This window comes from Orbicella franksi, chromosome 2 (assembly GCF_964199315.1).
Source record: "Orbicella franksi chromosome 2, jaOrbFran1.1, whole genome shotgun sequence".
Lineage (NCBI taxonomy): Eukaryota > Metazoa > Cnidaria > Anthozoa > Scleractinia > Merulinidae > Orbicella > Orbicella franksi.
In genome coordinates this window covers 4,671,782-4,681,889 of record NC_138146.1, presented here as the reverse complement: position 1 = coordinate 4,681,889, position 10,108 = coordinate 4,671,782, and the positions used below count along the sequence as shown (strand labels likewise).

At 39.3% G+C, this 10,108-nt stretch overlaps 2 protein-coding genes across 2 annotated transcripts; one reads left to right on the top strand and one right to left on the bottom strand.

Annotated features, from left to right (window-relative positions):
* The first annotated feature begins 1,219 nt into the window (after positions 1-1,219).
* On the top strand, positions 1,220-5,543 carry LOC145477836 (Golgi-associated plant pathogenesis-related protein 1-like). The gene is made up of 4 exons (XM_081455679.1): positions 1,220-1,857; positions 2,645-2,712; positions 3,504-3,743; positions 4,685-5,543. The coding sequence occupies exons 1-4, from the start codon at positions 1,800-1,802 to the stop codon at positions 4,934-4,936; spliced, it is 618 nt and encodes a 205-aa protein (XP_081311805.1). The 5' UTR covers positions 1,220-1,799; the 3' UTR covers positions 4,937-5,543.
* A 72-nt stretch (positions 5,544-5,615) lies between these two features.
* LOC145477835 (NK1 transcription factor-related protein 2-like) lies at positions 5,616-7,041 on the bottom strand. The gene is made up of 2 exons (XM_081455678.1): positions 6,636-7,041; positions 5,616-5,941 (listed from the first exon to the last, which is right to left on the bottom strand). Exons 1-2 carry the CDS (start codon positions 6,958-6,960, stop codon positions 5,628-5,630), a joined length of 639 nt encoding a protein of 212 aa, XP_081311804.1. The 5' UTR covers positions 6,961-7,041; the 3' UTR covers positions 5,616-5,627.
* Between the last annotated feature and the right edge of the window lie 3,067 nt (positions 7,042-10,108).

Sequence of the window (10,108 nt, the reverse complement as noted above, 5' to 3'; positions counted from 1 at the left end):
ATGGAGGAGAAATCTTAGCCCTTTGAATACCAAACTTTCGCCAAAAAATACCGTTTTTAACCGTTTAGTCAGGTTTTTTAGCTGCCACGACGCTAAATAAGCCTAAGTTTTGCTAAAAAAAAGCGTTTTTTTACTAAACGGAGAGATTTTTCGAGGATTAGGTACAAAATTGAGCAACACTTCAATTACGGGCACGCGCATTTTTGCCATTAACCGTTCTCAATTTCGTTTGCTGGCCCTTTCCTTTCTGTTTTTCTCTGCCCTTTTACACTGGCTACCCTTTGCATTGTATGCTCTTTCTGGCTGCACTGAAAAGTTGGATGTTAATTACGGGCGAAGCCTAGAAATGGACCTTGATCAATCATAGGCGAAGTGGACCATTTTACCACCGTTTTTGCACCATAACTGATAACCTTGTTTTTCGATTTGCGACGTCGGAATGTCGTCGATATCTAAACCTGACCATTGTGCGGAAAGGCCTAGCCTAGCGCTACTATCTGCTTATCAAGAATATCTGGTGACATTTAAATTGATGACGTCACAAGTGGTACAAAGAGCACGACCCAGACGACGATCGAATAGTATCCCATGATGCAATTTTCTACGTACGTGACGCAACATCGAAGTTATCATGGATTTCAGCGTGAAATAACGTGGTTTTCTCCGCGGTCTATTTCTTATTTTTATTGCAGTAAAAGGCTAGAAAAGTGCATTCTTTAAATCTTTGACGCGATTATAATGATTTGTAAGTGTTAAAGAGCGCGGCCTTATTATAGTATTCTTGTCGTTGATCGTGTTATGTGACTATTCGCATCACAAAGTGCTTGATGACCCGTCACAAGGTCATGAATATTCGCTTTTCTTTGCACAGTATGTTGATGTCTTCGATTTTTGGGCATCACGCCACAAAATATAGACATAATAATGATTTTTGGCAAAGAAGTGCCGAGAAGTACCCACATTTTTGTGACCTTTCAAGCGATCGAAGTGGACTAAAATTTCGTAACATACCAGTGCAATTACCAGTGTTGCGTGTGTGAATGTCTGCTTCAAGTCCCAGTTCGTTTGGCGCTTTATTCCCGAGCTTGGTCATCTTTTAGAGTCAAAATGATTATTTTCGAAGGTGTCTTGGTTACTATTCTTTCCGAAACTGCAAAATGCTCAGCAGTGATAACTAGCCTTAATAACGTGTTTGACTTCGTAAATTTCAATAGTTCGATGGAGCCGTAATCAAGAGATGTCATGCAGCAAACGGCACAACACGGAACAAGCCTGCTAAGAAGCGGACAAGAAATGTCAAAAGAAAAACCAGAAAACCCCTGAACTTCTCTTCGGAGAATGTACCTGTTGTAACTTATTCGTATCAGCACAGGGCTTCTTACCCCAGCGAATAATTCGTCCGTAGGCGAATTCACAACAACCACAGGAACGAGAGCTCTTCTTCGTTCGTCCATGCTTTCCACATAGCTTATATGTATTTCTCGACAGACCAACGAAACACAAGTAAAACCCTTCACTGTAACAGCAAAATTCTCCTTTGAAACGCATTGAATATAAACTAACTCGGTACTCTTAAAAGCAGAAGCCACGGAATCCAGACAAGTGTGAAAGCACGCCATGGCTTCATCCCGAGAGCGCGGAATGAATGATGACGTCACGTACGCAGTGATAATATAAGCCTAAACCAGATGCATCATGGGATACTATTCGATCGTCGTCTGATCACAGCTGGAAATGCTAAGTAGAAGAAACTGGCTGAAGGGAAAATACCGATTTGTTGAGGTTATTTAGAGGAAGGAATGGTGCAGGGATTTCTCATTTCTACGTTCCTATACCTTGGCATTACATTCACAAACGGTAAGACGACAGCGAGGCATTGAGGTCATGGAAAACTGTTTATAATTCTTTGAGTTCTCCCATTCACGTCGGCAACTTCCGTTTCTGACCATTTGAGTGAACTACGACGAATTCGAGACTGTTCACCTAATTCGCTCAATTAGAACCCAGACCGTCTAGGAGATTCTTATATTAACTTGAGTAATCGAGATGAGTCGAAGAATGAAACAAAAAAGAATTCGTGCTGTATCCTAAACCTTGAATTGATACTTGTCACAAAGCTTTATGCGCCCAAAGTGATTTACCTTGCGTTTGCGGAAAAAGTTATACACAGGCGTACTGAACGGAAAAAATACTTTCTCGACACGTTTGTGTAGTAAGGAATTAGAAAACGGTACTGTCAACAAAATGAAAAGTCGTATAATTTTATTGATATCTGAGTTTGTTTTCAAGAAACCTGCTCTGTTATAAGGCATTGTGTTTTGTTTGATAACAAAATTTATTTACATATTTTTATCCGCCCATCCGCTATCGACGGAAACCAGTGTTGATTAAGCGGTTGGCAATTAGCTCAAGTGGGTCACGAAATACAAAAACAAAACTTATATATCTATATATATTATTCAACCGTTACCTCCTTGTTCAATGTGGCAACGAAACCATAATACGTAAAAAATTACAGCACGTCTGTGCTTGTTTAATTTACAAAGGCTTGTAAACCCAGCTAACTTCGAGAAAAACTCTTTCCCCATTTTTTTTTATTATTATTAAATCTTTTCTTTTCGTATCGTTTTTTTTTTTTGTCTAGTGGAAGCCGCACTTCCTTTCAAAGACCAGTGCGTGAAGTGGCATAATACATACCGCATAAAACACCAGGTAAATAACAACTAGTATTGCATTTTAATCAAATAATAACTTCGTAAGAAAAATCTTACGTTGCGCATTCTGTTGTATTAACAGAAAGACATTCAATTTTGCAGTGCTTCCTTAAGGCGTGAGGCGGATTCGGGGTGGGTGGGAAGGATCGTGACTAAAACACCACACGAGTACATACGAGTAACATATGAGTACATATATATTGTATATTCCTATGTATTCGTATGTAACCAATGTATTCGTTATATAACCTGTATATTACCGTATATGTCTGTATGCAGTCGTATGTTACTCGTATGTAGTCGTATGTTACCCGGTCGTATGTACTCGTATGTTACTCGTGTGTTACTCGTATGTACTCGTATGTACTTGTATGTTACTCGTATGTACTCGTGTGGTGTTTTAGTCACGATCGGGTGGGAGGCGGGTGCGAGGAGGACGAGAAGGCTGGCGCGAGGCGGGTGCGAAGCGGGCGCCAGGCAGGCGCCAGGCAGACGCCAGGCAGGTGAGGGGCATACGCGACTACGGTTCACTCGACCAAGTTTTCACTGGCAACCCTCTTCACCTTTGGGTATGAATGGATAGCGATAGATTGCTTGGGCAACCTGACAGGGTGATGATGGGGAGAAAGCTGTGATGAACTAGCCTCACACAGCAGTTGTCTTCGCAATTCCTTTATACTCCGGAAACTCGCGGTATTTTGTCGTGTCATCTTATTCATCTCATTTAACTTTGCTTATCCTCCAAGAGAGCTATATATAATTTTATACGGAAAACTGATTTTATTGTAGGTTGATCCAGTGACATGGGATACCAGCCTTGCCAAAGGCGCGGAGGACTGGGCCAAGTATTTAGCGAACAATAATTTATTCCAACACGCTCCAAACATACAGGCTGGAGAGAATCTTTACTGGTCCGCAAATAAACCCGACGAGCCTTGTACTGCGGCTACAAAAGCTTTCTATGGGGAGGTTAAATATTATGATTTCAATAAACCTGGATTTTCAAAGAAAACAGGACACTTTACCCAGGTAAATCCGCGCTATAGCAGGAAAACGAAGCAGTCGTAGATATTTAAGACACTGATCAATGTTTTAAGTGAACAAACGGCACGTCCACAAGATTTATTTTACCAGTCTTTAAGGGAGCTCAGTCACTGTATTTTGATTTATTTCGGTCACGCACAAAATTTCCTTTTAACTGAAGGAGACCTGAAAATAATAGTTTACTAAGATAGAAAAACACTAAAGAGATAATGAAAAACCACAAAGGAACAAGGATGGTTAAGGATGGAGAAGATTGGCACGGATTACAAACGACGAACTTGAAATCATGATTTAAGCTAAGTTTTTCAAGATGCACAAGCCGCGACGTAGCTCCTTTAAGCACTATAACACGGACTTATGTAGTTTAACAATCCCACACTGAACCACTTGAGACAATGGACGAAGAAAAGAATAGATGTTTAGTCAAGAGCCCAAGGCAAGTGATTTGTACATCACCCTGGGTGTCGAAGTAGGCTTGTAGTAAATGCCATAAACTTTCAATCCAGACCTCCTGGTCGAGCCTTGGCGTGTCCAATTCCTGAACTCACACTTCCCCGCTTTGTGTAGGTCTATATAGAGGGAGAATTCAGAGACTGGACTAAGCCATTGTACTGTCACAGTGCACCCTCCCCCCCCTCCCCCTAATCTAACTACCTAGTCACTTCTTTTGACGGATAAGCTCGATTCAGACTTCAATTTATGTTAATTTTATCTAAAAGCATCCTTAATGAGTTCACGAACCGATGAACCCTACAAACATGTGGTATATTCCTAGATAATAATTCCACGTGCAGAAAATGCAATAAAATAGCTAATGCAAAATCAGAGCACCCGCATTACCTTGAGGCGTTGCATAAAATCTGTAAACCCGGCGTTGTTTCTAGCTTCTAACAGATCTGCTCTCTTTGTACTGTTGTTTGAATTAGGTTGTGTGGAAAAACACCAAACAGATCGGAGCAGCACAAGCGACCAGGAAGGATGGCAAACTAGTTGTGGTGATTCGGTACTCCCCTCCTGGAAACTTCGTTTCGAAAACGGCTTTCATGAAGAATGTTCTCCCTGTTCAGGAGGGGACAGTACCTCCTCCCCATGCGGGTGGACCCGGTCAGATGTGTTGCTGCCTTGTTTGCAAATTGCTTATGAGTTTTGTGGCCATGGCTCTGAACTTTTGCTTTTAATTTGATACCTAGCGTGAAAGCATTGCGGATAACCTTTTTAAAGCGATAGAATTTACTAATACGGACTCACAAAAAGTAAAATATCTGATACGATATAAATAGAATATACCGTATTCAGGCGATCCTGTCAAGTTCCTTATAAATTTTGCCCCTTTAGAGAAATGTCAACTGCATGTGTTGAGAAAACAACAAGTTAAGCGAGAAAGCCACGGGTAGAATGAATATTAACTTACACGCATTATAGAAAACTTTACTTTACACTGGAGGAACTTGAAAACAGAGGTTTCACTCTGACAACGCATCAAATGTTTTCCGTCCACATTACGCCGGATGAATTTAAAAACGTAACAATCACCGATCATTTCCGATTTGTATTTGAGGAAAACTCAATCACGAAAATCACTTAATTATCGTGACGCCATCGTTTTCAAAAAGCTCCGTTTTCAAAATGCTTTCCGTCCACACGAAAACGAAAAGCTGGTGTTTTCAAATTCCTCCGGTTTGAAGAGGGTCTTCGAAACATGCACTCCGTTTCATGACGGATTAATGTGGACGGCAGGCCTAACCGTAGAAATAAAGCTGCATTTTCAAGTTTCTCCGACGTCGTTTTGTTTGGGCCCCTGTCGTAATAAAGGCCGAAAAACTTTGTGCTTCTTGTTCAAAACCGCAAAGAGCTTCCTCTGGAGCAATCCTAACGTTGCTTCTGCAAATTTCTGTCTTTTTCTTCTTCTTCTTTATCGCTGTCAATTCCGCTTGTCTTTGAGTTTCCCGCAACATTGAGGTTCTGTCGCCTCCATTTGATTCTGCGATTCTGGAACCAGATTTTAACTTGTGTTTCATTGAGGCCCAGGTCGGCCGCAAGATAGAACCTTTGTGTGCCAACAATGTACTGTTGACGGTCAAACTCTTTTTCCAGTCGTTCTAACTGACCTGCTGTGAAGATTGTGCGGTTTCGTTTTGGCTTGCAAGCAATTTCCATTTTCCAACTCGTGTGTTCTCGATCATCTGAAAGAATAGCACCCACACATACTCATTCGGTGTTGGTTATAGGGGACGCGGGAGGTCAACTTTCGAAAATTTGCACTTGCATGGTAAAACTGGTTCCTTCATCGCATGAGGCAGCGCGAAGTCTTGTACTACCTCCCAAAGATGTTATGTTACTTAGTGCATGGCGCCAGGTTCCACCGTCCACTCCATGTCTTTAAAAATGACTGAGACAAGGCTTTTGTTATTCAGATCATCACGGCACATTGAGGTTCCTCTTCCGTGAAGAGAAACGACGTAGACCAGCAGAAGGGTATGCCATAAACAAAAACCCTCAACAGTTCAGTTTCTCTTTTTGATCACTTTTCATGTCCCTTTTTGACTTTTGTATCAATGAACAACATCAAATTGCTTTTGATATAGTAGTTTGTGGATTTCTTTGTTTTGGAAGGAATTCCATAGTCATTCTATTATATTTCAAGAAACTCTGCGATATCAAATGGTTCTCTATAAAACGTATTAAGACATCCAGGTTCAGAAAACGCATTTAAATCGTTTGAAATGAGGTCAAACCTTTTAGAACTGATTTTTGCACGTTTAAAAGCTATGTGTAAAATAATGCAAATAAATAACGCAGTACACTCTTCAAAAGAATGTATCGCTAGAAAAGCACCTTTGATTCCTTAGCTAATCGAAAAAAAGAAACCTTATTTACCTCTAAGCAAGGGCGATGCCAACAGCCTTTCTTCGCCAATTTCGTGGCGGGAAACTCCACACGCTGCGGGTCGCTGTCTGTAAATGGCGGGAAAAACCACGCGGCATGGACAGTCACTTTCTCCCTCGTGCGATATGTTCCGTGACGCATGAGCAGGTTGTTTTTCGTTCTGTTCTGGTAAAACAGGGTCGTGTTTCAGAATTGAGCTGGTGTAAGAACTAGGAATTGTTTGTAAGCCCTGTAGCTGATTATGACAGTAATCTTCGGGGCAGCATGGAACCAAAATATAACCGTGAAAATAACGTTGTGATTGTTGGAGATCCATTTTCCATGCGCGTCTAACTTCTTTGAATGAATGAATTCGCTGAGTGGAATAGGCAAAGGCGAACTTGAACGTGGATTTATTGAAGAGTTGAAGATGAAATCGATAAATTAGCGCGCTAATAACACAGTATTAGGAAATGAATTGGTAATAACGCATCTTTATTGCTAGTGAGTGTTGACTTTTTGAGCCATAAATCGTACACGAGTCCTGATTATTGTGATGCGCGATAAAGTAAAACTCAGACTTAGACACCCAAGCAACCTACTTTGAAAGGAATTTGTGAGACAAAAGGCTCCTCACGGCTAAAAAGTTCCGTAATTACAATAAATCGATCAAAAACACAAACGTTTTCTTTTCAGAATTGTGTCTATCACAAAAAAATTCATTGTTTTGCGTTTCTTCCACTAATTTAGAATCACTCTGTTGTCAAGGGAACCAGTCTTACCAGTATGTAGGTTTTATTACTTCCCTTTTGGAAGCATAAAATAGATAAACTCTATTATGTGGGCTTAATGACTTAGTTAATTGCCTTTCAGGGACATAAAGTGTAGCCGTGAGGCAAATGATTTATGTCAAAAGCCTTTTAACGAACAAAACATAATAATTTAACAAGAGATATGATGCTGATTACTTATTAGAGAAAAATAATTAAACTGAAGCTTAAATAGCGTAAAACTATATTTTTTGTTGTATATTTTTTTTTCGGAACACTATATGACCTGTACGTAAAAACAGGTTTTTCAAACACGAATAAACTGTACAATTGGACTCGGTCTTTCTTTCCAAAACCCATTGTATTGCGGAAAACCCCGTTTCTCGGGTTACGTTTTATGAACTTTGTAAGCCTTTATTTATTTGAAGGGAGAGATTCTGAGTTTGTTTCAGATAAGTTTATATTTGTTGGTCAGTAAGGCTTATAGCAACAATTCAATTATCACCGAAGGAGACTATTTAAAAGCGACGGCTTAAATCATTCAAATTTTACTTACTTCCCATTGGGACATATTTTTTACCCTAATAATATCGTATCGTAGACGACATCAGTGTAGTCTGACATGACTAGAACGGAAAAATAGTGTAGTAACTACAAAGTGCCAAAATACAGCCAGAGGACACAGGTAGTGAAGTTGTAATAACCAAGAAATAATAATACAATAAAGATTATTGGGAAAAATAATCGTCAGCCCAATATTATATTTTCTTGAAACTTATAAAGATATTGTTGACTACAGCGGAGAGATTCGCTGACGAACTGTTCATTTTTTCGCATGGTGAAGAAAAAAGGTAGCATAGTTATGAGCGCAACAACAAAAACAACAACAACTTTATTTGTACTCACGCAGCTAAAAATTAAATGAAAAAAATAAGTTTAAAATAATAAAAAAAAGAGTACATGGCTGCCAAATATAACCTTAATGGGTTAATAAGACTGGTCAGCCATCCTTTGGTTAGTGATGTTTCTCAAAATCAATGGCACTTATACAAAATGTTAAAAATGTTACCTTCATAGCGGGTAGTAAGAGGGGAGAAGGTAATCTAAATGTGCATGACGTTTCACGAGCTAAACAAAAGGGCCATCCCTATTTTAAACCAGAACTTTCTGGATCTTTAATATACGATAAATGTACTGCCTGTGTTAAGGCCAAGAAACCAAGATTTGTGCCCGAAACTAAACCAATCAATAACCATATCACAGATAAATTGTGGTCGTGAATTAATTGAGGCTAATGCCTTTTTAGCCGATCAGGATATACGCGAAAAGAAAAAAAACAAAAACAACAACAACAACAACAACAAAAACATTAGACGTTGAAGCTTTCAGGTAAAAAAGAAACGAAACGACAACTTTTGTTTACGCAAATATCCATGACAACCGTCTCCATCATTAAATTAATAAGTTTTCTTAGACACAACAAATATTTTCGAATTATTATTGCTCGTAGCTTAGGTTTCTTCACATAGTGCATTGTTTGCAAAGGGGAGCTAAGAGCGTTTAATGTATTAAATTTTATTTTTGTCATCGACTTTTAAATTCATTTTAAAAACTTGTTTCGAATTATTGGCTTGAAATCCCGGGCTGGTAGTTGAGGAGGAGTTGGAAATTTTGTCGTTGTTTATCTCTATAACTTATTTTTAATTATTACTTATTCCTGATTATTACAATGTAGCAATAAGTCCCTGTCTTGCTCATATGTATACAACTTAACCTTTTAGGACCAAGTGAACTATCTGTGATAACAAGCCTTTATACAGGGGCAGTTTTAAACTTATTAAATGACGGTATTATTTCATGAATATTACACATCATGAAGAGACTAATAACGCAACCGTACTATGGTCGCCTTTCTTCTTTCTTAAAAAAGATCAGGAACAAATCGGTTTGGAGTCCAATGCACTACAATATTTAGAGGAAAGTGGTAAAAAAATATATTTAAAATGTCCCGTGCAGGTTGGACAATAATTAGCGAGCTGATGGCTTCCTACTGTCCCGTGACAAATGCAGGCGTATAATAAAGAAGTTCGTTTATGAATTGCTCAAAAGTTTTACGTTGCAAATGCAAGAGTTTGATGTACTGCGTCTTCTAGAACAAAGTCTGACAAAGTTCGTCTCTTTATCTTAACGCTGGACGAAAACAAGCCTCGATAGTGTTGCAGGCTTGTCTCTATGGCAACATTATGGGATCGGTTTTGGTGATGTAATAGTGATTGTATCCCTCTCTTGGCTTCATATCGTCAAGTTTATTTCGTCCTGTCTCGTTATTCAACTGACATTCACCTGTCATCTTGTTGTGGTTAAATGATTTACATTGTCCATTCGCCATGTTTGCACAATATTTCATGCACTGCAGTGAGCTTTCTACAGACTTCTCAGACGATATCACGTGACTAATAAGAGTGTGGTTAGCTTTGGTGGATGTGAACATGACGTTTCCAAGTTGATCAAGAAATTCTGCAAAAAGAAGAAAGCAAACAAAGCCATTGGACCAATACGATTTTTTGTTCACAGTCTTGGTTCAGTATAAGCGAACTTTTGTTCAATCATAGCCTTGCGTAGGCGACTACGCCCGCAGTACGAGCGAGAGTCAAATCCGAACTGTCCTACCAAAACGTAACGATAATAGTCGTTTTCTTCGCAGCTAATTAACGA